Genomic DNA, 27,551 nt, shown 5'->3' on the forward strand with positions numbered 1-27,551 from the left:
CCAGATTATTGTCTCATTGTTGCCCTTCAAACAGAGTTCCTGCTTCAGCGATTCTTTCAGAATCGTGTTTACTTGTGATTACATTGTAACTTGTGTTTATGTCTGGGCCACATACCGTATTCCTCAGTTTATTTCTTGTCTTTTAAAATCCTGTTTGCCCCTAGTATCTAAGCTCACTATCTCCTAAACAGGCTTCTGACTATTCTTAATTATTCCTAAACCCTAAACTCAGCAAACTTCTTCTGCCATAAGCATTTCCCTCACAAACAGGTCTCAGATAACAATTTTTCCCATGGCCTCAAGCTGTGGCCTATATGCTCATCCTGGGACATTCTTTGCAAAAATCCTTGAACAAATGTCAGTGGTTACTTTATAGATTATTTTCTGGGCACAACTGTAGAAGGCTTTGTGCTTTCTCATGTTTCTCTCAAGAACAATAAGCACCTTAACATTCTTTCCAGCCAACTCAACCAAAGAAAGGAAGAAACAAGTCAGAATCACAAGAGCTAACTCCTTCATCCCGGGACTGTGCCTGTGGAATGAGGAGAGGGGGCTGGGGCCGTGCCTTCATTTTGTCGGTAATGCCTAATGCGGCTCCTCACACTGTCCAATATGGTAGTTGCTAGTCACATATGACTCTTTAGCACCTGATGAAGTATGGCTAGTGTGGTTGAGGAGCTGAATGTTGAACTTTATTTAATTTAAATTTATTTAAATAACCATGTGTAGGTAGTGGCTACCATATTGAACAGGTCTTGATGATAAACTATAACTTTCTTTCCTTGCATTAATTTTTAATTATTAATTTAAATGTAATTTGGATCTACTAGAAATGTTACAAAACACAGTGAACTCCCATATATCCGCCATCCAAATTTCAGTTCCGTTCAGTTCAGTCTCCCAGTCATTTCCGACCCTTTGCAACTCCACAGACTGCAGCATGCCAGGCCTCCCTGTCCATCACCAACTCCCGGAGTTTACTCAGATTCATGTCCATTGAGTCAGTGATGCCATCTAACCATCTCATCCTCTTGTCCCTTTCTCCTCCCACCTTCAGTCTTTTCCAGCAGGGTCTTTTCAAATGAATCAGTTCTTTGCATCAGGTGGCCAAAGTATTGGAGTTTCAGCTTCAGCATCAGTCATTCCAATGGGTATTCAGAACTGATTTCCTTTAGTCTGGACTGGTTGGATCTCCGTGCAGTCCAAGGGACTCTGAAGAGTCTTCTCCAACACCACAGTTCAAAAGCATCGATTCTTTGGCACTCAGCTTTCTTTATAGTCCAACTCTCACATCCATACATGACCACTGGAAAAACCATAGCCTTGACTAGATGGACCTTTGTTGGCAAAGTAATGTCTCTGCTTTTTAATATGTTGTCTAGGTTGGTCATAACTTTTCTTCCAAGATGTAAGCGTCTTTTAATTTCATCCAGGTTTACCAGTTGTTGTTCCCCACATTTGCTTTATTATTCTGTTTATCTGCCTATCTACTTTTTTCCTGAACCACATGACAGTAAGTTGCAGACCCATTGCCCCTTTGTCCTAAATCCTCCTGTGAGTGTTTTCTAAGACGAAGGATATTTCCTTAACAAAACTACAGTAAAAAGATCAAACTCAGGAAATGAACATTGATGCAATGCTAGTGTGTCATACAGTGATTCTCAGTGTGCGACCCCATACCAGCAGCATCAGCATCATTTGGAATCTTTAGTGAGAAACACAGATTGTTAGCTTCCACCTCAGCCATAATGAATCTGGAAACTCTGGGGGTGGGGTCTGGCCATCTGTGTTTTGCCAAGCCCACCGGGTGAGCCTGAAGCACACTGAAATTTGGGAAACACCCATCTAACCCACAATTCACACTCAAATTGAGCCCATCTGTCCCAACTATATCTGTAAAAAGGACATTTCTATAGGAATTTTTTTCTCCCGCAGGATCCAATCCAGGATCATTTGTGTTACTTTTTAAATGCTGGTGGTTTCACAGGCTAAGCTGCCCCTCCCACCCCAGGGGCGTTGCCATGGTAATGGCCTTGGCCAGCAGCCAGGGAACAGCTGCGGGGCTTCCTGGCTCCACCTGCTGAGCTGTCAGCAGGCACTCATGACTGGGAGGGATGACGACGTGTGGGTCGCTATTTCTCCTTGCTAACGGAGATATTTCTCATCTTCACACCCAAACTTCATCTTAACTCACAGAAGCCTGGTATTATCCTCTTTTTGTTGAGGCAAAATAATAATATTGGAAATGGCAGATGGCCAAACTTGTACCTCATAGGGAATGTTATCACCATTGAAATAGCTGGTGTTTTTTAATCTCCAAGTTTCCTCCTCTGTAATTTAATCTGAGGCCTTTCAAGATTGAAATACATATTAATGCATTCACAAGGCCCCCAACGCTTTGGACTCATCACATCAGGTTGTGAGTGTTGTGTTGTTGTTTAGTTCAACATGGTGTTTGGCTGTTTGTGACCCCAGGGACTATAGCCTGCCAGGCTTCTCTGTCCATGGAATTTCCCAGGTAAGAATAATGGAGTGTGTTGCCATTTCCTTTTCTAGGGAATCTTCCTGGCCTAGGGATTGAACCTGAGTCTCCTACATTGCAGGCAGATTCTTTACCACAGAACCACCAGGGAAGACCAGTTATGAATGTAAAAAGCAAATAACCTGATTCTCACAACTTGCTGTCAAGTTGTAACCAAATCTTCAATGGGGAATAGTACCTAAACTACAAAAGTGACAGAATATTTCAAATATTAGTGTCTTTATTCTCTTCCAGCCTGGGAAATGGGACTACCTGCTGTCCCCTGCCTCCTCTCCACAGTCTCACACCTCTTTATCTCTGCCCTTTCACAACATCCTTCCTCCTGGCTCCAAGTTTTCACTTCCCACCCATCCTCCCAGGCCCTGTGAAATGCCACCCCCTCTACAAAGACTCCTGTTATTTCCTGGCTGAAAATCACCCCTCACTCAACCCCTGACTCTCACAGCGTTTCAGCTGGGTGACACTCAGCACATTATACATAGTATAATCCATCTCCGACTCTCAGCGTGAGGGACCGATCTTTTTCTCATTCATTTTTGTGTCACATCATGAACCCATGTAGTGAGCCACAAAGAAGTTAGTACTCAGGAAATTTCTTTCCTTTTGACGAATTCTTAACCATTTGCTTCCAGCTGCTTTCCACCTTATTTCTGTCAAGTGCAGATGTGTAAAAGATTAAATATTGCGTCCTTCTGTCTGTCATATGTTGAAATCACTTTGCCAGAAAGCAGAGAAGGTTGGACTTGTCTTTTTCCTGCACTGTGATATTAACATGGCTAAATAAAAATTATATCAATATAGTGGTAGTGCTCAACCTTGGCTGCACTCTGGAATCATCTGGAAAGCTTTCAAAACTCCTGAGGGCTGAGGCCCTCCTCCTGAAAGTCTGATTTTATTGGTCTGGGGTAACCCAGAAGGACTTTTGAAAGCTCTCCAGGTGATCTAATGGGCTGCCAGGGCAAAGAACTGCAAAAGAGGGAGGATGGCCAGTGTAGAAACAGAAAGGCAGAGTCATAAATGAAAACTGGGTCAGCGTTTATGGGTCACTGAGCAAAGATGAAGCTCAGCTGTGAACAGGGCGGGGAGGGGGAGGGGGGAGCTGGTGAGGGAGGAATCTGGTGGGCCCTGCTGGTTGGTGTGGTTTTCCTCTCAGGCCATTAGCTGGGTGCTCTTATTCATGAAAATTACCCCATCTTGTTCTCCTGGTTCCCTGAGCAAACTTTCCATCCTATTTCTTTTCAAACTTTCATGCCCTGATATTTGCATTTTTTTTTAGTGGTAGTTGCCTGGAGCTGCTTTACTGTTCGGAGAAGGCAATGACACCCCACTCCAGTACTCTTGCCTGGAAAATCCTATGGATGGAAGAGCCTGGAAGGCTGCAGTCCATGGGGTCGCTGAGGGTCAGACATGACTGAGCAACTTCACTTTTACTTTTCACTTTCATGCATTGCAAAAGGAAATGGCAACCCACTCCAGTGTTATTGCTTGGAGAATCCCAGGGATGGGAGAGCCTGGTGGGCTGCCATCTCTGGGGTCGCACAGAGTAGGACACGACTGAAGTGACTTAGCAGCAGCAGCTTTACTGTTATGTTTGCCTAATTTTGATTATGGATTTTCCTCATTCTTTCTACATTTACTAATTAGGGTTCTTCTGTTAGAAAGAGCTATCCCATCATTCCTTACCTTCCATTGATGTCTTTATTCAATTATTTGTATCAGTATGGACTCATGGATATTTATTTTATTCTATGGGTTATTGCCCAATGCTATCATTATTATTTTGTTTCTTAACTTGGCACAGCTTTGGCTGGTGGGGCTTCTTCAAATTGGCTCCTGTGTCCTCTAACCATGCCCCCATTCTTTTTCAAAGAGAAGTAGATTCTTTTTTTTTTAATTTAAATTTATTTATTTTAATTGGAGGCTAATTACTTTACAGTATTGTATTGGTTTTGCCATACATCAACATGAATCCACCACGGGTGTACATGTGTTCCCCACCCTGAACCCCACTCCCACCTCCCTCCCCATCCCATCCCTCTGGGTCATCCCAGTGCACCAGCCCCAAGCATCCTGTATCATGCATCGAACCTAGACTGGTGATTCGTTTCTTATATGATATTATACATGTTTGAATGCCAGTCTCCCAAATCATCCCACCCTCTCCCTCTCCCACAGAGTCCAAAAGACTGTTCTATACATCTGTGTCTCTTTTGCTGTCTTGCATACGGTGTTATCGTTACCATCTTTCTAAATTCCATACATATGCATTAGTATACTGTATTGGTGTTTTTCTTTCTGGCTTACTTCACTCTGTATAATCGGCTTCAGTTTCATCCACCTCATTAGAACTGATTCAAATGTATTCTTTTTAATGTCTGAGTAATACTCCATTGTGTATATGTACCACAGCTTTCTTATCCATTCATCTGCTGATGGACATCTAGGTTGCTTCCATGTCCTGGCTATTATAAACAGTGCTGCGATGAGCATTGGGGTACACGTGTCTCTTTCAATTCTGGTTTCCTTGGTCGGTGTGTATGCCCAGCAGTGGGATTACTGGGTCGTAGTGAAAGTGAAAGTGAAGTCGCTCAGTCGTGTCCAACTCTTTGTGACCCCACGGACTGTAGCCTGCAGGCTCCTCCATCCATGGGATTTTCCAGGCGAGAGTGCTGGAGTGGATTGCCATTTCCTTCTCCAGGGGACCTTCCCGACCCAGGAATTGAACCCAAGTCTCCTGCATTGCAGGCAGATGCTTGGAATCTCCACACTGTTCTCCATAGTGGCTGTACTAGTTTGCATTCCCACCAACAGTGTAAGAGGGTTCCCTTTTCTCCACACCTTCTCCAGCATTTATTGCTTGTAGACTTTTGGATTGCAGCCATTCTGACTAGCGTGAAATGGTACCTCATTGTGGTTTTGATTTGCATTTCTCTGATAATGAGTGATGTTGAGCATCTTTTCATGTGTTTGTTAGCCATCTGTATGTCTTCTTTGGAGAAATGTCTATTTAGTTCTTTGGCCCATTTTTTGATTGGGTCGTTTATTTTTCTGGAATTGAGCTGCAGGAGTTGCTTGTATATTTTTGAGGTTAGTTGTTTGTCAATTGCTTCCTTTGCTATTATTTTCTCCCATTCTGAAGGCTGTCTATTCACCTTGCTTATAGTTTCTTTTTTGTGAAGAAGATTTTAATTTTAATTAGATCCCATTTGTTTATTTTTGCTTTTATTTCCAATATTCTGGGAGGTGGGTCATAGAGGAGCCTGCTGTGATTTATGTTGGAGAGTGTTTTGCCTATGTTCTCCTCTAGGAGTTTTATAGTTTCTGGTCTTATGTTTAGATCTTTAATCCATTTGAGTTTATTTTTGTGTATCGTGTTAGAAAGTGTTCAGGTTTCATTCTTTTACAAGTGGTTGACCAGTTTCCCAGCTCCACTTGTTAAAGAGATTGTCTTTTCTCCATTGTATATTCTTGCCCCCTTTGTCGAAGATAAGGTGTCCATAGGTGCATGGATTTATCTCTGGGCTTTCTATTTTGTTCCATTGATCTATATTTCTGTCTTTGTGCCAGTACCATACTGTCTTGATGACTGTGACTTTGTAGTAGAGCCTGAAGTCAGGCAGGTTGATTCCTCCAGTTCCATTCTTCTTTCTCAGGATTGCTTTGGCTATTTGAGGTATTTCGTATTTCCATACGAATTATGAAATTATTTGTTCTAGCTCTGTGAAAAATACTGTTGATAGCTTGATAGGTATTGCATTGAATCTATAGATTGCTTTGGGTAGTATACTCATTTTCACTCTATTGATTCTTCCGATCCATGAACATGGTATATTTCTCCATCTATTAGCATCCTCTTTGATTTCTTTCACCAGTGTTTTATAGTCTTCTATATATAGGTCCTTAGTTTCTTTAGGTAGATATATTCCTAAGTATTTTATTCTCTTCATTGCAATGGTGAATGGAATTGTTTTCTTAATTTCTTTTTCTATTTTCTCATTATTAGTGTGTAGGAATGCAAGGGATTTCTGTGTGTTGATTTTATATCCTGAAACTTTACTATATTCATTGATTAGCTCTAGTAATTTTCTGATGGAGTCTTTAGGGTTTTCTATGTAGAGGATCATGTCATCTGCAAACAGTGAGAGTTTTACTTCTTTTTTCCAATCTGGATTCCTTTTATTTCTTTTTCTGCTCTGATTGCTGTGGCCAAAACTTCCAAAACTATGTTGAATAGTAGTGGTGAAAGTGGGTACCCTTGTCTTGTTCCTGAATTTAGGGGAAATGCTTTCAATTTTTCACCATTGAGGGTAATGTTTGCTGTGGGTTTGTCATAGATAGCTTTTATTATGTTGAGGTATGTTCCTTCTATTCCTGCTTTCTGGAGAGTTTTTATCATAAATGGACGTTGAATTTTGCCAAAGACTTTCTCTGCAGCTATTGAAATAATCATATGGCTTTTATTTTTCAGTTTGTTAATGTGGTGTATTACATTGACTGATTTGTGGATATTGAAGAATCCTTGCATCCCTGGGATAAAGCCCACTTGATCATGGTGTATGATCTTTTTAATGTGTTGTTGAATTCTGATTGCTAGAATTTTGTTCTTATTTCTTATATTTTGTAGATGAGAAAATGGGACTCTGGAGAGGTGGAGTGATTTTCTGGTAATCTCATGTCTGGAATGTTGGATTTCATCCAGAGCAGGACCAGGGTCACAGGGGAACAGGGAAAGCTGCTCTTTTTTTTTTTTTAACTTGGCTTACTCCTGTTCCTCCTTTAATATTTAATGGGGTCAATCAAAGAGTTCATGGTTCCTATCTTCCCAGACGTGAAATTATCTCTTTCTACCTGGACATGAATTAATATAGTTGGATTGTTTTATTGTTCATATCAGCAGTGCTAACCAAACATGTTTCAGATGGTGGCTCTAAACTAAAGATAAATTTTAACACAGCCACACTAATCAAGCCTGTCTTTGTGAATTGGTGCAAAATATGAAAATAACACTTTACCTTACAAGATGAACAAGTTCTGGGGAATCTGATGTACAGCATGACCATGGTTAGCAATACTGCTGTGTACACCTGAAATTTGTCAAGAGAGTAGATATTAAGTGCTCTCAACACACATGTATGTGCATACCCACACACACACACACACAGATGCATGCACACACGAACCATCTGAGATATTGGATGTGTCAATCAACTTAACTGTGGCTGTCATCTCACAGTGCACGTGCTCACCAGATCATGTTGCACATGAAAGCTGCTCCTTCCCTTGGCTTTTTTTCACTTATGTTTTGTGTCTTTGAAGTGAAGTGAAGTTGCTCAGTCATGTCCGACTCTTTGTGACCCCATGGTGCAGGCTCCACTGTCCATGGGATTTTCTAGGCAAGAGTACTGGAATGGGTTGCCATTTCCTTCTCCAGGGAATCTTCCCGACCCAGGGATCGAACCCAGGTCTCCTGCATTGTAGACAGACGCTTTACCGTCTGAGCCATCTACCTCTATTTATATAATTCATGCATATGCATAGACACAGAAATACATGTGTATCAATTTGAATACACAAATATGTCTTAATGTAATGATGATTTAATTATTGTATTTTCTATCAATAGACTAGATAGGGTTTGAAAGTAGAAAGTATGTGGACTTTGGCATCACATTTATAGATGAGAGCATTATTTCATGTCACTTCTTAAGAAAAAGTAAGTTGTACCATTTTATTCTAATTCACATGCATTTACCTCAGCGGGAAGAAATGTACACTAAAAGGATTTGAAAGAAAATTGGCAACTAAACCCAAGAGTGCTCAGTTATATTATCAGACATAAACAGCATGATACTACATGGTATTCTTTAGTAACTATTTAGAAACTGGGTCTCCTTATTTTGAGAACATAACATGATTTGACATTTTCCCCACTTTTTATGAACTCCACTTATAAATTTAAAAGCATATCATTATAAAGTCTTATTCAACGTTGACTTTCTCAAATACATCTTTGCCTTTGAAATTTTTCAAACTATTGGACAAAATGTTCCCATTAGTAGGTGAGATATTTGGCCCATCTGTGTTATTATCTAACAGCATTTTCTTAAATTGTGGTCTATAACCTGTCCCAAAGTCACTTAGGATGCTTGTTAAAAATACAGAATTCTTTGGTCCTCTCCTAATTTATCAAATCAGAGCCTCTGTTGATACAGCCCAGGAATATACACTTTAAACATTCTACTTGGATGTGTCTGACACATGCAAAATTTTGAGGTCTACTGGAACGATGTGTCAGAACATTATTTAAAGGAGATGTAGAGTGTGAGGAAGTGATGTAGAGTGTGAGGGAGCTGAATCTTAAGATGTCAGCCCAGAAAATTAATCAGGGGCAGCTCTTTCATTTTAAAATGAAGAAGTAGGGCAGAACAATTTTTCAAACTGCTTCTAGCCCTGAAATTCTGAGATTATTTTGCCCTTTGTGTATGCGCTGAACATTGCAGTTGCATTGTACTCAGGCTCTGAGAAGGCTCTCCTCCCTCCTTTAAACCGGATATAAGTGCTTCTATTGATGACTTAAAAAAACAGATTAACTTTTAAAATGAAGTCCTTTTAAGATTTAAAACTTTTTAATGGCAATCAAAGATGGAGTTCAGACACTGTATTTGAGTTGCTCTTCATTTCTTCAAGGTTTTGGCATTTCAATCTCATGTTGGTTAACTTGGATGATGGAAGAAGGCAAGACCATTAATCCATCAAATGGCACATTTTGGGTTACAGATTTTTGAAACCTTAGAATTTAACATCAGGGCTTTCATTGCAACTTTCAAGGGGATGATGTTAGTGAAGGAAAACATTATCTGTCAGCAGCATAGACTTAGAACAACATTAATATTGGCTCAAGTTAAAGTCTTCTTGAACCTTCTCATTAGAGTTGCTTTAGCAATGAAAGTTATCGTTAAATATTTCTCAAATACAAAGTCAAGGAAACAGAACGGGCCTACAGATACTCTAATAAGAACTTGTGAAACCAAACTGTGACATTTCATCCAAAACATTTGATTTTTATTTCGATGATGGCTTAACAAAAGAAATAAATGCTTTTCATATTGCTCAATTAAAATCAGACTACTTCACAAAAAAATTGTTTCTTTTTGTATGAAATTCCTTGTGTCTTAATTTGTGAGTGATTTGATCACCTTAATTAAATCCTAAGAAAATCTACAGAGTGTTTATTAAAGAACAAAGTAAATACAAGACAAATAGCTTTTCTTACAGATAAACATGCAGAATGAAAACTTCAGGGTGAGGAATAACTTAAGGAGGATAAGACCCAGCTCTCCAATTAATTTAATTTTTTGGCATTCTGTCCTCTTGTCAGTAGAATATGTCCTTTGCTTAATGCTAAAAACTAGTACATTTGTTATTCTTATGTGTCTACCTGAGAAGAGTGTTTGTGTACACCCTTCTTTTGACATTTCACTTTGAAGTGTCAATTATATTATTATTTATAGCTTTGACTAGATGGACCTTTGTTGGCAAAGTAATGTCTCTGCTTTATAATATGCTGTCTAGGTTAGTCACAACTTTCCTTCCAAGGAGTGAGCGTCTTTTAATTTCTTGGCTGCAATCACCATCTGCAGTGATTTTGGAGCCCCCAAAAATAAAGTCTGACACTGTTTCCCCATCTATATGCCATGAAGTGATGGGACCAGATGCCATGATCTTCGTTTTCTGAATGTTGAGCTTTAAGACAACTTTTTCACTCTCCTCTTTCACTTTCATCAAGAGGCTTTTTAGTTCCTCTTCACTTTCTGCCATAAGGGTGGTGTTGTCTGCATATCTGAGGTTATTGATATTTCTCCCAGCAATCTTGATTCCAGCTTGTGCTTCTTCCAGCCCAGCATTTCTCATGATGTACTCTGCATATACTTTAAATAAGCAGTATGACAATGTATAGCCTTGATGTACTCCTTTTCCTACTTGGAACCAGTCTGTTATTCCATGTCTAGTTCTAACTGTCACTTCCTGACCTGCAGACAGGTTTCTTAAGAGACAGGTCAGCTCGTCTGGTATTTCCATCTCTTTAAGAATTTTCCACAGTTTATTGTGATCCACACAGTCAAAGACTTTGGCATAGTCAATAAAACAGAAATAGATGTTTTTCTGGGGGTTTTATAGTTATGTAAAATTCTAAGCATAAGGAGAATTATTCCTAGTTTTATGTGGGTACATATTAATATGTAATGTAATATAATAAAAACAATTTTTAGGTAATTTTAAGTAATATATTAAAAGCTAATACCCTTTAGAAGAATTTTGTTCTGGCATGAGATAAAGTGCTAAAGACAAAGTTTCTTCAGTAAACACTGATGGGAGTAGAAAGAACTGAGCTCTACTGTGCTGTGCACGAAGTGACTGGGCAATTTAAAGGGAGAGTAATGGAATGGATAGAGTCCACATAAAGTGGACACAGTGCTGACAAATGTCCCTATAGTCAAAGCTCTGGTTTTCCAGTAGTCATGTACAAATTTGAAAGTTGGACCATAAAGAAGGCTGAGCACCGAAGAACTGATGCTTTTCAACTGTGGTGCTACAGGAGACTCTTGAGAGTCCCTTGGACTGCAAGGAGATCAAACCAGTCAACCCTAAATATTCATTGGAAGGACTGATGCTGAAGCTGAAGCTCCAGTACTTTGGCAACCTGATGTAAAGAGCTGACTCACTGGAAAAGACCCTAATGTTGACCCTAAGATTGAGGGCGGGAGAAGGGGGCAGCAAAGGATGAGATGGTTGGATGGCATCACCTACTCAATGGGCATGAATTTGAGCAAAGACTGGGAGATAGTGAAGGACAGGGAAGTCTGGTGTGCTGCAGTCCACAGAGTCACAAAAATTTGGACATGCCGTAGCGACTGAACAACAATGGAGTGGAGGCAGAGGAGACAATGAAGGCAGGGGCCTGAGCTGTCAGGGAGCTGAAATATGAGAGAAAGTGGGAAGGCAGTTGGTTCCTCTGAATCATCTGATTTTGCTAGCTGGCACTTATTGAAGTTGGGCTCCTGCCCTCCCCAGTGAGTAGGGAACAGGGGCTTCATCTTGAGGTGTGGCTGGAACAATTTTTTTGGCAGCCTTGGGTTTTCTCAAACAGGCACATTAAGGGGGACTATGGTCATCCTAGGAATGTGACTTTGAGCTGTTAGAAATATGTTAGCATTTGTTCAAGTCTTTTTTGACCAAAGGGGATGCCTAATTGAGAAGAGGGCTCCAGAGGCTGGCAGCTTTTGGCCAAGTTGAGAGGTCTTGCAGTGATAGTATTAATAACTGAAGGAAACATATATATATATATATATATATATATATATACACACACACACACACACACACACACTGTTTTGTTTCAGGGTCGAGACCTGGACTGTAAAATTCAAGAATATAAAGAAGTTGGAAAAACCTTTCCAGAGAGTCAGATAATAGAATGGTTTATCCAGCTGTTGCTGGGAGTTGACTACATGCATGAAAGGTATGTTCATTTGTTACTGAGGCACAGGGTTTTTGTCACAGTCATGTCTGAACATGAAAAATGAAATTTGGGAGGTAGTTGGGAAATTTTGGAAGCAAGTTTCATGGAACTTGCTTCTGTGAAAAGGAAGCAAGTCCAAAGGTAAATGACTATACTTAGACATCTATGATATGCTTTTTTATGAAGAAACTGTTGAATAATTATACCTAGAGGATTTACTTGATTATCTTTTTTGTTGTTCTAAAAATTGCACTGACTTTAAATACAAAACAGAAACTTGTATTAAACATATTTCTCTATATCTGATCCTATCCTGTGAGCCATAAGCATTTCTCTGGTACCTTTAGCATACTATGAATTTATTACATCTTCCAGCAGGCTTGAGCTGTGAATACCCTAGCATGCTGCAGATAGATTGTGGGGTTACTTTGGAGTGTGTCAGTGCACATCTAAATGTGCTCACATCCCAAGATGAGCTAAAGAGTTAAGGCAGAAGATATAAGTGTTTGGACCAAAAGTCAGTTTTGACATTAAGTATCTGATAAAGAAGGTCAAAGTATGCTATATGGGTTCAACTATTTATAATTTGCCTTTGTAATATTGGCCTCAATTTTTTAAAAATGTTATACTATTTTTCCTACAGGTCAAAAGCAAGATGTTTTAGATGTTAAATGTTTTATAGACCCATAATATGATAAGAATGCATTTGGAAAGATGAACATACATAGATAAATAGAAGTAGATGCTTTGAGGGATCCATGTTAGCTTTCAACTTAGGAGTGGTAACAGTCTTCTTGAACAGAAGTGGAAATTTGTAAGGTACACCAAGGCCTGGCAATCCATGAATGTCAAATAGTTTAAATGTTTCATCTGCGCTTTCTGATAACATAAAAAGTAATCTAATTATTTGGTGCTTCTTCTTCTGCTGATTCTGTATATCTTCTGAAACACATGCTTGATGAGACAGCCACTGACTTATTGACAATTCACAACAATCTTTTGAATGGTATCAAACTATTCTAAGAGACAATGATAAAATATGAAACAATCTTCTAATAAACTACCAAAACTGATGAATATAAGACTTCTGTGTACATACCGTTATATTTGTATTCCTTTTATTTTCTCTACTGTTCCTTGGCATATTTGTTAACTTAGACATAGGGAAAACAACACCTATAAAGATGCCAACTTTGATGTTCAGTGTACAAAATACAAAAGTGAAATCTGGTTGATTTAGGAACCCAAACATTTTTGATGTATTTTGGATTGGCTAAGTAATAGTTAAAATAAATGAGTTAAAAATAATCCTTTAAAGAGAGGATTTAAATTTGCTTTGAATCCTTCAGCATTCTAAGAAAGTCATTAAATAGGGCTAAATATTTGGGTATTTGTGGATATATAGATCTGAAATATCATAATTTGTGATTCAGATAATAAATGATGCATCTTTCATTATTTTTTGTACCAGTTATTGCAAAGTTTTTCTCTACAGATGGATAAATTTCAATTTTATACTTAAATTTATTTGTTCACTTATTAAATGATGTTAAGAGTCAGGAAGATCCCCTGGAGAAGGAAATGACAACCCATTCTTGCCTGGGAAATCGCATGGACAGAGGAGCCTGGTGGGCTACAGTCCATGGGATTGCAAAAGAGTTGGACACAACTTAGTGACTAAACAACAAAGTAATAAAACAAAAAATAAAGCCTAACTTCTTCTGGTTCAAGATGGCAGAGTAGAAGGATATGCACTCATCTCTTCCTGCAAGAGCACAAAAATCACAACTAGCTCTTGAACAACCATCTACAGGAGAATGCTGGAACCCAGCAAAAAAAGATATCCCATATCCAAAGACAAACAGGAAGCCACAGCCAGATGATTGCAATCATGATAAAATCAAATCCTATACCCGCTGGGTGGATGACCCACAAACTGGAGAATAATAATGCCAAAGAACTTCTCTCACTGTTGTGAAGGTTCTGAATCCCATGTCAGGTTTCACAGCCTGGGGATCTAACAAAGGGACTGACCTTGAAGGCCAGTGTGATTTGATTTCAGGACTTCCACAGGACTGGGGGAAACAGAGACTCCAGCCTTGGAGGGCATAACAAAATCTTGCATGCACCAAGACCCAGAGGAAAGAAGCAGTGACCCCATAGGAGACTGAACCAAAGCCACCTACTAGTGTTGGAGGGTCTCCTGTGGAGGTGTGGCTTGGCAAGGGCATACCTAGGGATGGGGCACTGGCCACAGCAGTCCTTGAAGGTCCCCTTTGGTGTGAGCCCTCGTGAAGGTAGCCATTAGCCCTACCAAAGAGCCTGCAGACCCCAGGGCTAGGTTGCCTCAGGCCAAACAACTACCAGGGAGGGAGTGTAACCCCACCCATCAGCAGATAATTGGATTAAAGCTTTACTGAATAAGACCTTGCCCACCAAAGCAAGACCTTTTTCCCACCACCAGTCCCTCCTTACACAAGCCTCTTAGCCTCCTCCATCAGTGGGCAGAGACATTACTTTGCCTACAAAGGTCCATATAGTCAAAGCTATGGTTTTTCCAGTAGTCATGTATGGATGTGAGACCTGGACAATAAAAAAGGCTGAATGCCAAAGAACTGATGCCTTCAAACTGTGGTGCTGGAGAAGACTCTTGAGAGTCCTTTGGAGATCAAACCAGTCAATTGTAAAGGAAATCAACCCTAAATATTCACTGAAAGGACTGATGCTGAAGCTGAAGCTGCAATACTTCGGCCACCTGATGCAAAGAGCCAACTCACTGGAAAAGACTTGACTCATTGGAAAAGACCTGACTCATTGGAAAAGAAGGAAGGCAGGAGGAGAAGGGGGCAACAGAGGATAAGATGGTTGGACAGCATCACCAACTCGATGGACATGAGTTTTAGCAAGCTTTGGGAGATGGTGAAGGACAGAGAAGGCTGGTGTGCTGAGGTCTATTGGGCTACAAAGAGTTGGACACAACTGAGTGACTGAACAACAACAAATCAGAGAGTAGACAGAAGCAGCAAGAACCATAATCCCACAGCAGCTAGAAAAAATACCACATTACAGAAAGTTAATAAGGATGAAAAAGCAGAAAGTTATGTCCCAGATGAAGGCATAACATAGAACCCCAGAAAAACAACTAAAGAATTCAGAATAATGATAGTGTAGATGATCTAGGATCTCAGGAAACAACAGAGAAAATGCAAGCAATGTTTGCCAAAGACCTAGAAGAACTAAAGAGCAAACAGAGATGAATAATATGCTAGAAGGAATCAGTAGCAGGATAACTGAGGCAGAAGAACAGACAAACGACCTGGAGGACTGAATGGTGGAAATCATTGCCACAGAACAGAATATAGAAAAAGAATGAATAAAAAAAAAAGAAGAAGACAGCCTAAGAGACCTCTGGGACAACATTAAATCTACCAACATTTGTATTATAGGGGTCCCAGAAGGAGAAGAAAGAGAGAACGGACCTGAAAAATATTTGAAGAGATAATAGCTGAAAACGTCCCAAACATGGGAAAGAAAATAGTCAATCAAGTCCAGAAAGCAGAGAGACTCCCAGGTAGGATAAACCCAAGGAGCAACACATTAAGACACACAGTAGTCAAACTGACAAAAATTAAAGACAAAAATAAAATATTAAAAACAACTTAAGCCCAAAAGAATGATTCTTTTAGCACATGGCATGGACACTTAAGAATAATGACATGTGAAGCTAAGAGTATTCACAGTTCATTCAAAGCTACCTTGAAGGTATAGCCCTGAAACTCCTTCCTTATGCTGTGTTAACACAAAACCCCAACCTCGGTGACTTAGGACAGTCAATTCTTGCTTTTGTTGCCTATTGGCAGTTGCAGATCCACTTTGAGTCTTCCTGTCTCACTGTCTACACTTGGTGATTGCAGACATGAAATTAAATGATACTTACTCCTTGGAAGAAAAGTTATGACCAACCTAGAGAGCATATTGAAAAGCAGAGACATTACTTTGCTCACTAAGGTCTGTCTAGTCAAGGCTATGGTTTTTCCTTTGGTCATGTATGGATGTGAGAGTTGGACTGTGAAGAAGGCTGAGCGCCGAAGAATTGATGCTTTTGAACTGTGGTGTTGGAGAAGACTCTTGAGAGTCCCTTGGACTGCAAGGAGATCCAACCAGTCCATTCTGAAGATCAGCCCTGGGATTTCTTTGGAAGGAATGATGCTAAAGCTGAAACTCCAGTACTTTGGCCACTTCATGAGAAGAGTTGACTCATTGGAAAAGACTCTGATGCTGGGAGGGATTGGGGGCAGGAGGAGAAGGGGACGACCAAGGATGAGATGGCTGGATGGCATCACTGACTCGATGGATGTGAGTCTGAGTGAACTCCGGGAGTTGGTGATGGACAGGGAGGCCTGGCGTGCTGCGATTCATGGGGTCGCAAAGAGTCGGACACGACTGAGCGACTGAACTGAACTGATATCTTCTGTTGGTTCTGTTTCTCGGAGAACTCTGGCTAACACAGTGCAGGGGCAGAAGATAGAAAGAAGACTCTGGAGAAACTAGGAAGAATGAGGTTACAGAAGAAATGAAGGTTTTGTTTACTCCTTTGGAGCTTTCCTGTGCTTAATTTAATTCGGTTTATTTATACATTTGTAATATTCTAAATCTATGGCATATGGCATACACACTTATAAATAATGATATTAAACGCTGAAAATATTCACAGTTCGCTGAAACCTATCTTGAGAATGTAGCACTGAAACTCCCTCCTCCCCCTGGACCTGAACCTCTGGCACATAGACAGAGCTAAGTTTGTGAAAGGTGTTTGTATCCTGTGAGGTTTGTCACCAACTCCTGCAATGCTCCATAAGCTGGACCAGTATATGAGGGACTCAAAGCCGTTTTTCTCTTTGGTTCAATTAAATGGCCAGTCTTTGAAATACCATCTTCTCTGGACACCACAGCAGAACTGGGCATGAAGGAATTCCTTGGGGGACAGAGACAGTGTCTTGCTTCTCCTTTTTTGCCCCCAGAGATAACACAGAAACCACAAAATAAAACAAACTCCCCCCACCCCAACTTATTCCTATCGAAGCGATTCTGTTCAATTAGCCTAAATTTTCTAAGATGAAGTACAGAGCAGCCTCTCTGAAGAGAGCTCTTTTGGTGACATCGTTTGTGCTTTCACAGCGGAGGAGAGTGCCTGGGGCACTTTCCCTAAGAGGAATGCCTCCTCACCTAGCAGCCTACACCTTTCTCCAGCGAGCTTGGTGCATGCCAAGTTGCTTCAGTCGTGTCCAACTCTTTGTGATCCTACAGCCTGTAGCCTGCCAGACTCCTCTGTCCATGGGGTTCTCCAGGCAAGAATACTGGAGTGGGTTGCCATACCCTTCTCCAGGGATCTCCTGACCCAGGGATTGAACCTGTGTCTCCTATGTCTCCTGTATTAGCAGGTGGATTCTCTACCACTAGCACCACCTGGGAAGCCCGAATGGCTGTTTCCCAAAAGATCGTGTGAGGGATTAATTTTTAACATAGTGAGGCTCCTAGGGAAAGGACCTACTTGGGAATCCAGGTCAGTAAGTGTGACGGGGATGGAGGCATGCTTCCCCAGAACTAGAGATGGGGAAGTAGAGAGAAGTTGTGTGTGTGGTGTGGAGGATTCCTGCTTTCTTTTGGCTCCCACTTCTTGAGGATGTCCTTAGGTCACTTTTTCCAAGGAGACCCCACTCTGTTGCCAGGTGTCAGCAACTCCTACTTTGTAGCTGCATTTGAGAAGGACCTGACATCACCCCTGGCTTACAGCATAGAGGCTCATCATGGTCCTGGGCGCCCAGGACACTGATGAGGAAGCCAGGGATGAGCCTCAGTAGCTAGGACAGTGGCCATGTGGCAGAGACCAGCAACAGGGGTTGTCTGGTCCATGCATCACCACAGACCCATTGCTTGTGCCAGCACCTTTGGCAAGAAGAATCTGCAGGCCACCCTGAGACCCTGTCAGATAAACACAGGTCTATAGGGCGGAGCTAAATTTTCAGAAACTACTCAGATAAGAACTTAAAGGGAAATGAAGACTGAACTGTCCATACCATCTCCACAGTCCTACTCTGGCTCAGGGCCTGAGAAAACCCTGCTGTAGCTGCCTCCACAGACCTCACTCTGCTGTGGTCCTGGAGGCTGAGTGTATGGAGAATAGCCTGATGGAGGCAAAAGCTCAACCGTGGATTTGATCACCACTGTCATCCAGTCTTGATCAGGGCACTTAAATCGCTTGGGAATCATGAAACATAGAAATGACAGGGACATGTGGAGAGCTATTTGAAAGCTATCTTTAGAAGAAAGATTTTATATCAACTGCTTAAATTGCTAGTCACCTTGTCATTTCTTGGATTTGATTTCTATATACTTCAAAGGAAAGGATACTAATGAAGTACATGACAGGATTTTTTTTTCTGGGCCCATTTTTGCTTACTATAACCACAAAGTCAATAAATTATAAAAACCTTAATCAAGTAGCTTGATATCTGGTTTGTTGAACAGAAATAATTGTTCTGTTACAACAGCTCCAGCCAGTTACTTCCCATAACTGCTTTCTAACATGTTTGTCTTGTTCATAAAATACCTAGTGGTGATTTTCTTATTTACATTTTTATATATGTGGTAGCTGTTAATGTGTTATATCTAAAACTCATCACCTACTTGCCTAGTCTAAGTATCAATATTATTTTTCAATTTTGTTGTTCTTCAGTTGCAAACTCATGTCTGACCCTCTGCAACCCCAAGGACTGCAGCATTCCAGGCTTCCTGTCCTTCATTATCTCCTGGAGTTTGCTCAGAGTGATGCCATGCAACCGTCTCATTCTCTGTCATTCCCTTCTCTTCCCTTCAATCTTTCCCAGCATCAGGGTCTTTTGCAATGAGTTGGCTCTGAATATCAGGTGGCCAAAGTATTGGAGCTTTAGCCTCAGCATCAGTCCTTCCAATGAATACTGAGGATTGATTTCCTTTATTATTGATTGGTTAAATTGCTTTGCAGTCCAAGGGACTCTCAAGAGTCTTCTCCAGCATTGTAGTTAGAAAACATCAGTTCTTCGACCCTCGGTCTTTATGGTCCAACTCTCACATCCGTACATAACTACTAGAAAAACAATAGGTTGACAATATGGACCTTTGTTGGCAAAGTAATATCTCTACTTTTTAATATGCTGTCTAGGTTGGGCATAGCTTTTCTTCCAAGGAACAAGCATCTTTTCGTTTCATGGCTGCAATCACCATCTGCAGTGATTTTGGAGCCCAAGAAAATAAAGTCTGTCACTGTTGCCATTGTTTCCCCATCTATTTGCTGTGAAGTGATGAAACTGGATGCCATGATGTTAGTTTTTTGAATGTTGAGTTTTAACCCAACTTTTTCACTCTCATTTTTCACTTTCATCAAGAGGCTCTTTAGTTCCTCTTCACTGTCTGCCATAAGGGTGGTATAATCTGTGTATCTGAGGTCATTGATATTTCTCCTGACAGTCTTGATTCCAGCTTGTGCTTCCTCCAGCCCAACATTTCACACGATGAACTCTGCATAGAAGTTATATAGGCAGAGTGACAATATACAGCCTTGACATACTCCTTTCCCAATTTGGATCCAGTCCATTGTTCCATGTTGGATTCTAACTATTGCTTCTTGAGGTGCATACAGATTTCTCAGGAGGCAGGTAAGGTAGTCTAGTATTCCCATCTCTTGAAGAATTTTCCACAGTTTGTTGTGAGCCACACATCAAAGGCTTTAGCATAGTCAATTCACCAGCAGTAGATGTTTTTCTGGAATTCCCTTACTTTTTCTATGATCCACTAGACGTTGGCAATTTGGTCTCTGGTTCCTCTGCCTTTTCTAAACGCAGTTTGTACATCTGGAAATTCTTTGTTCAAGTACTGCTGAAGCCTAACTTGTAGGATTTTGAGCCTTACCTTGCTAGCATGTGAAATGAGTGCAACTGTACATGGTTTGAACATTTTTTGGCATTACCTTTCTTTAAGATTAAAAGGAAAACTGGCCTTTTCCAGTTCTGTGGCTACTGCTGAGATTTCCAAAAGTGCTAGCATATTGAGTGCAGCACTTAAACAGCATTATCTTTTAGGATTTGAAAGAACTCAACTGGAATTCCATCACCTCCACTAGCTTTGTTTATAGTGATGCTTTCTAGGGCCCACTTGACTTTGTACTTCAGGATGTCTGATGCTAGGTAAGTGATCACACTATCACGGTCATCTTGTATAGTTCTGTGTATTCTTGCCACCTCTTCTTAGTATCTTCTGCTTCTGTTAGGTCCTTGCTGTTTCTGTCTTGTATTGTGCCCATCTTTGAATGAAATGTTTCTTTGGTGTCCCTAATTTTTTGAAGAGATCTCTAGTCTTTCCCATTCTGTTTTTTTCTCTTTTTCTTTACATTTTTTCACTTCAGAAGGCTTTATCTCTTCTTGCTGTTCTTTGGAACTCTGCATTCAGTTGGGTATCTTTCCTTTTCTCCTTTGCTTTTCACTTCTCTTCTTTTCCTCAGCTATTTGTAAGGCTTCCTCAGACAACCATTTTGCCTTTTTGCAGTTCTTTTTCTTGGGGATGGTCTTGATCCCTGTCTCCTGTACAATGTTATGAACCTCCACCCATAGTTCTTCAGGCACTCTGTCTCTAGATCTAATCCCTTGAATCCATTTCTCACTTCCACTATATAATCATAAGGGATTTGTTGTAGGTCATACCTGAATTGCCTAGTGGTTTTACCTACTTTCTTCAGTTTAAGTCTGAATTTGGCAATAAAGAGTTCATGATCTGAGCCACAGTCAGCTCCTGGTCTTATTTTTGCTGACTGTATAGAGCTTCTCCATCTTTGGCTGCAAAGAATATGATCAATCTGATTTCAGTATGATTATCTGGTGATGTCCATGTGTAGAGTCTTCTCTTGTTTTGTTGGAAGAGGGTGTTTGCTATGACCAGTGCCTTCTCTTGGTAAAACTCTGTTAGCCTTTGCCCTGCTTTGTTTTTATTCCAAGGTCAAACCTGTTACTCCAGGTATCTCTTGACTTGCTACTGTTGCATTCCAGTCCCCTATGATGAAAAGGGCTTCTTTTTTTGGGTGTTAGTTCTCGAAGTTCTTGTAGATTTTCATAGAACCGTTCAACTTCATCTTCTCAACATTAGTGGTTGGGCCATATCTTGGATTACTGTGACATTGAATGGTTTACCTTGGCAATGAACCAAGATCATTCTGTTGTTTTTGAGAATGTACCCAAGTACTACATTTTGGACTCTTTTTGTTGACAAGAGGGCTACTCCATTTTGTCTAAGGGATTCTTTCCTTAGACATATCTTAGTAATAGATCTTATTACTTATATCTTAGTAATAGATATAATGGTCATGTAAATTAAATTTGCATATTTTCATCCATTTTAGTTTATTGATTTCTAATATCTCACGTTCACTCTTGGGTGGTTGACAGTGGGCCTGGTTGACCACTTCCAATTTACGTTGATTCATGGACCTAACATTCCAGTCCTATGCAATATTGTTCTTTACAGCATCGGATTTTACATTCACTACCAGATACATCCACAACTGGGTGTCATTTCCTTTTTGGTTCAGCCTCTTCATTCCTTCTGTAGCTATTTCTTTGCTCTTCCCCAGTAGCATATTGGACATCTACTGACCTAGGAAGTTCATCTTTCAGTCTCATATCTTTTTGCCTTTTCATACTGTTCATAGGGTTCTTAAGGAAAGAGGGCTGAAAAGGTTTGCCATCTCCTTCTCAAGTGGACCACATTTTGTCAGAAATCTCCACCTTTCCAAAGATGGTGTAGTAGAAGGATGTGCCCTCATCCTCTCCTATGAGTGTTTTTGGAGTCTCTGGCAGAGGCATGGGTCAACAGTGGCTTGCTGCAGGGTCACGGACAGTGACAGCATCCATCCTGGGAAAGCATGGCATGCTGGCATAAGTCCTTTTGGAGGTGGTTGTGTGGTCGCCTTTTCAATACTTGAACTGCATTTTTCACTAACCATTATTCCAGTTTCTAAATTTTCTTTTTTGCTATTTCTTATCTGTTTTCAAACATATGTACTGAATTCTTAATTTTGATAATTATATTTGTTTCAGTTTTAAAATTGACATTCAACTCTTTATAGAATCTAGTTTTCTCACTGTATCATTTATTTACTTGAACATATCATAGTTACTTTAAAATCCATATCCAACAATTCCAATAGGTGGATCACATACGGATTTGTTTCTTGTTGTTTGTTTTTGGTCATTTGGTCTTGTCTCTTGGCATACCTGGTCACTTTTGAAGGAATACTGGACAATCAATATATGTAAAATAGTGTAGACATGTTGGATGATATTATGTTCCTCTCGAGAGGATATGATTTTTTTTCTGGCTGGTAGTAGTTGCAGATCACCTTAATACAGTTAGGACTGAGATAGTTAAGGCTAGGTTTCTGAGGACTGGTCTGTTTCATTTGCTTTTATTTCCAGTGTTCAGGGTATTCAGCTGAAGACTTTAATTATTTACCTAGACCCCTCCTCAGCTTTGTGAATGTGCTAAAAGCTCTGCCTCTTAGCAGCTGCTTTCTCCTGAATGTCTTGCCCCTGAACTTCTTAGGATTCAGCAAGTGCCTTAGGTTAAAACCCATTCAGAATGTCAGACTTACTTTTCTTTTGTTCCCTTTTCTCTGAAGAATTTGCCCCTCAAGTCCTGGCTGCCTTTGTAGCTCTAGGTTTTTGCTTTCCAAACCCAGTGAAACTGTTACAAGATCTGGCCACAACACTCTGCTTCTGCCGGTGCCCCAGAGGAAAATGCAGTGGGAAGTGCTCACCTCCATGTATTTCCTTTCTTTTAGGTTCTGGCCCCTCAAGTGCTGCCTACCTTTGATCACCTTGACTGATCTCTGATATCTTCAGAGAGTTGTTTTAAAAAACTTACTCACACTTTACATGGTTTAAATTTTGCAGTGTTCTCTGTACAACTGTTGAAGGTGGATGATTTAGTGTGGTATAAATTTACTTCATCACAGTTGAAAGTGTGTGTTAGTTGCTCAGTCGTGTCCGACCCTTTGCGACTTCATGAACTGTAGCCCGCCAGGCTCTTCCATCCATGGGATTTTCCAGGCAAGAATACTGGAGTGGGTTGCCATTTCCTTCTCCAGGGGACCTTCCTGACCCAGAGATCGAACCCCAGTCTCCCACACTGAAGCAGACGCTTTACTGTCTGAGCCCCCAGGGAATCCCATCAGAGTTGAAAGCTGAGGTCTCAGTCTGGAGTTTTTATGTCATGATCACACTTCCCCCCTAGATATTCTATTTGGTTGTTTTTCAAATCAGCATCATCTCTTTTTTTTTTTTTTGGATAGTATTCTGTTTCTGTTTCATGTTTTCTATTCTTTATTGTTTCAATCACTTGAAATACATTCATTTTATACTTTGTATCCTCTTAAGTTATCTGAAATTCTCAGGGGTTTAATTTTATTATATATTAGCTGCTGACTCAGTTTGCATTTGCTTCTGCCAGATGCCCCAAGAGATTATTAACAGCAGAGAACCAACTTTTATGTTAATTTCTTGGGTTGAGATGTCTTAAAGCCATAGAGCCATAGAGCATATTTGAATTCCAAATGTAAGTGAGCAGACACACGGTTAAAAAATAGGAAGAGAAATATTTTTTTCCTCCACTCAAAGTTCAGATCTGTACAGATAAGCTTATGATTTTGTTTACTTGTGAATGAATGTTTCTTGGATTATATTTTCTCTTAAGATATGGACCACATATGGGATTTTGACTTTATACATTTCTGTTAGTTCCTACTCTCCACATTACATGGGCTCAAGGTCTTGGCCCCGTGGGTTCTGAGTTCCTTGGGCTGCTGAGAAATCAGCACCTATTGCTCCTTCTGATTTTCAGTTTTCTTTGTGCCTAATCCCCAAGGATTTGCCTCATTTTCTTGTGGACTCAGCTGTTTATATATGAAGACACTCATATACTTTATTCAGCATTTTAAGTGTTTTTTTAGACAAAGGTTTTCTAGTTGTCTAGTTTACATAATTTCAGAAATGAAATTTTCACTGACATAATTTACATTGCTTGTTTACTTAAATGTTATCTATTATTAAATACCATCATCAACATTTTCCCCACATGTATATAAAATGTGAACAATTGGATTATAATATTTAATATATATAGTATATTTTGAATATATAAGATATATATACCATGTAATACATTATATATAGTATATAATAGATTATAAAGCTTTATGATAACTGCTCTGTGAACTGGGTATAAAAGCATGATAAAATCTGGCCTATTGAAATAGTTGGAAGTACATCACACTCTTTCAGCTACGTGTTTCCCTGTATCTGTTTTGAAACTTTGATTTTTCTCAGTGAGATTAAACAATGTTGTGGCTTTGAAGCTTTCAAACATTGAAAGATATATCTCTGGGAATGTATATTTATGTGTGAATCACTTATATGTTACTTATATTTGGATTTTAAAATTTTATATTTGCATTAATTTGAATATCCTTTTATTCCTTCTGTAGGAAGATACTTCATCGAGATTTGAAATCAAAGAATATATTTCTGAAAAATAATAAACTTAAAATTGGTAAGATTTTAAAATATGTATTCCATGAAAGAATGTACTTTATTATTATTATTTTATTATTATATATCAAATTGTAATATAAAGTAACTAAAAGTGGTAGAATAATCATTGGTTTATTCAAACTTCTTAAATTTTTGTGCTTGATTGATTGTGCCCAACAACAACAACAGCAAAAAGACCAATTGTTTCTGATTATCTGATAGAAACTGAGGTATAAAACATTTGCTATTTATTAGTAGATCCAGCAAATGTCTTTTGAGTTCCTATTCCATGCCAAGCACTAACCATTAACAAATGATTAGACTTGTTTGATTACGATAGGTTTCCTACTCCCACATTTATTTTATCATAAGCAATTAGGAGTTATCACAGATTATTAAAGTGTTGATATAGCGAGTTCTCCTTTAGAACTGTATCTATACTCCTAACAGTCACAGAATTGTTTGATCTTCATGTAAGATGTTCTTAGAGGGGAAGACCATCAGCAAATTAGGCAATTATACTGAAACTGGTGGATTCAAGTTTTTATAGTCATGTTCTTGAAAAGTCTCAGGTTTTTTATTTAAAATTTCTTCTTTATTGTAAATGAAGAACAAATTCCCCCTCACTCAGATGAAATTGCAAATCATATATTCAGTGCTTTCAGAATCATTCTGTTTGTTGCTACTCAAACTTGAAATATCTTTTTGTTTCAAGTTGTTTGTTTTCCCTAATACCAGGAAAAAAAGCAGTTTTAGCTTACATAATTCACTTTCCTATCATCAAACTCTTCTTTCTCCTATAAGGCTTTTATTTTTAAACTTTTCACCAATATTATATAATTTAAAATGTATAACTTTTTCTTCAACATGGTATGAATGATTGTGTATTAAAATTGTCAAATTAGACACACTGTTGTTAGTTTCCAGTACAGTACTGGTTTTCATGTTTTAAGTATTCATAGAAGTTAATTATTATTTCAAGGGGATTTTGGAGTATCTCGACTCCTAATGGGATCCTGTGATCTAGCCACCACTTTAACTGGAACTCCTCATTATATGAGCCCGGAGGCTCTGAAACACCAAGGCTACGACACAAAGTCGGATATCTGGTGAGTGGGCATGGGCCAGTGCAGGCGCCTTATTCATTTTGCTACCTTGAGATATGGTGCATTTTGTTTTTAGGCTCATTTACTTACTACATCCACTCATTTATCCTTTTTAAATGTTAGCTATTCTGTGAATAGTGTAAAGATCTTTTAGGTTGGAAATGTGATACATTCATTACATTGATTTCAAAAATTCTCTTTATTCATAGATTAACTGGTCGATTTAGATCTTTTTCTTCTTGAACCACAAGGGAAAGTTCCTGATGTATCATAAACATTAAATTTTGATACATTTCTGCTAGCCTATTACATAAAGCATTTGTAATTCTAATCACTCTGCTTTATTTATTTTTTTTAAGGTTAACTTCCACCTCTGTGGGGAATATATAGCTTTCTTTTATTTTTTGTCTTCTTATTGCCTTTAAGAATTTTTACTAAAAGTATTAGCTTTAAGGATACTTAAATTTTAAAAATTCTGGGTTTTCAGTGATAGCTACATCTGAGATTTCTCAGCTTCTTTGAGCTCTGTTCCAAAAGAATTTCTCCTTCGTCATCATGGAACCAGATTAAATCTCAGTACAAGAAACCAAGTGGAAAATTGTATTCTATTGTTAGTAATAGATCCTACTTGGGAAAATTTCCTTTCCTTTGAAGAGGAATCTTATATAATTTTCAACTTGTTAAGGGTTGAAAGGACAATTTAGCTGAGAGCTTGTTAATTAAGTAAATAATTATTGTATGCAAATCAACTCAAGTAGTTCAGAGCTATCAGCAGTGTTAAAGATTGTGCCTGCTTCATTCTTCTAAAGAAGATAAAGTAGAAAGTTTCCTTTTCTCTGGTAGGGAAAAGTAAGCACAATAGGGATTATGTGTTGGGATTTTCATCAGGGTTATTACTCCTTTTTTGTTCTTATCTCTCCCAAATGGGAGAGAACACTATTACAGTTAGATCTACCTAGGGCGGATCCCCATCCATCCCGCCCTTTTAGTCATTCTTGAGATTATGTATTTCTAGGTTCTTCAGTGTTTTTTTTTTTTTTTTCATTGTTAACTGTTTTCTGCCCTGGTGGTCTTTCCCAATTCACCTATTATCTTTCCTCAATCACCTCCTTCCCTTATTCCCTCCAAAAACCAAAACCAGACAAAACCCACAAAGATATGTTATGAATGAATTTTTAAAAATTTTGCTTTATTGAACATCTCTTTGCCCATGACTGTGTAATAGCCCTTAGGGGGTAAAATCAAAGGTGATAGGATTCCTCCTCCTCAGGAGAAATTTTCTTGCTCTTTTTGGTGTAAAATTTTCTCAAGTTAGAGAAAAATTGATCTTGAGCTTTGGAATGAATTCAAGATACATATCTAAATTTCTCTTCACATTTATTATTATTATGGTCAGTTAAAAATAGACAAATATAAAATATATCATGATTATAGTTACATGGTATCTCAGGAAGATATTACATCATGTCATTTGAATGAAGAATAGATTCGTTTTATGTAGCTCATTATTTAAGTCTTTAGAATTACATATAGCAGGAAAACTGTATGTAATTTTTGACTCCTTTTGACAAGAATCTATATTTGCTTGCCAAATCAGATTGATGTCACCTAGAAAACCAAGTCTATGGAACCCACTTTTGTTTCAGTTGTGTCTGCATTAAACTTTTTTTAAAAAAAAACTGCTCCTCATGTTATATAAAGAATCATAGGAATATCAGATAGTATTGCTATAATATCTTAGGCTTACAAAAATGATATCTGACTCAGGC

At 39.1% G+C, this 27,551-nt stretch overlaps 1 protein-coding gene across 12 annotated transcripts in view; it reads left to right on the plus strand.

Moving 5' to 3' along the window:
• The window catches only part of LOC120856970 (serine/threonine-protein kinase Nek11-like), a 277,040-nt gene that overhangs the window by 62,728 nt on the left and 186,761 nt on the right, over window positions 1–27,551 (plus strand). For 11 of the 12 annotated variants that reach the window (XM_040232502.1, XM_040232492.1, XM_040232541.1 and 8 more), the window contains 3 exons: window positions 11,944–12,062; window positions 24,631–24,695; window positions 25,659–25,785. In XM_040232502.1, coding sequence (XP_040088436.1) covers window positions 11,944–12,062; window positions 24,631–24,695; window positions 25,659–25,785 — 311 coding nt within the window. The remainder of the gene's footprint in view (window positions 1–11,943; window positions 12,063–24,630; window positions 24,696–25,658; window positions 25,786–27,551) is intronic. The other variant, XM_040232567.1, reaches the window with a different exon arrangement.

The sequence above is a fragment of the Oryx dammah genome, unplaced genomic scaffold, assembly GCF_014754425.2.
Source record: "Oryx dammah isolate SB20612 unplaced genomic scaffold, SCBI_Odam_1.1 HiC_scaffold_2, whole genome shotgun sequence".
NCBI classification, from domain to species: Eukaryota; Metazoa; Chordata; class Mammalia; order Artiodactyla; family Bovidae; genus Oryx; species Oryx dammah.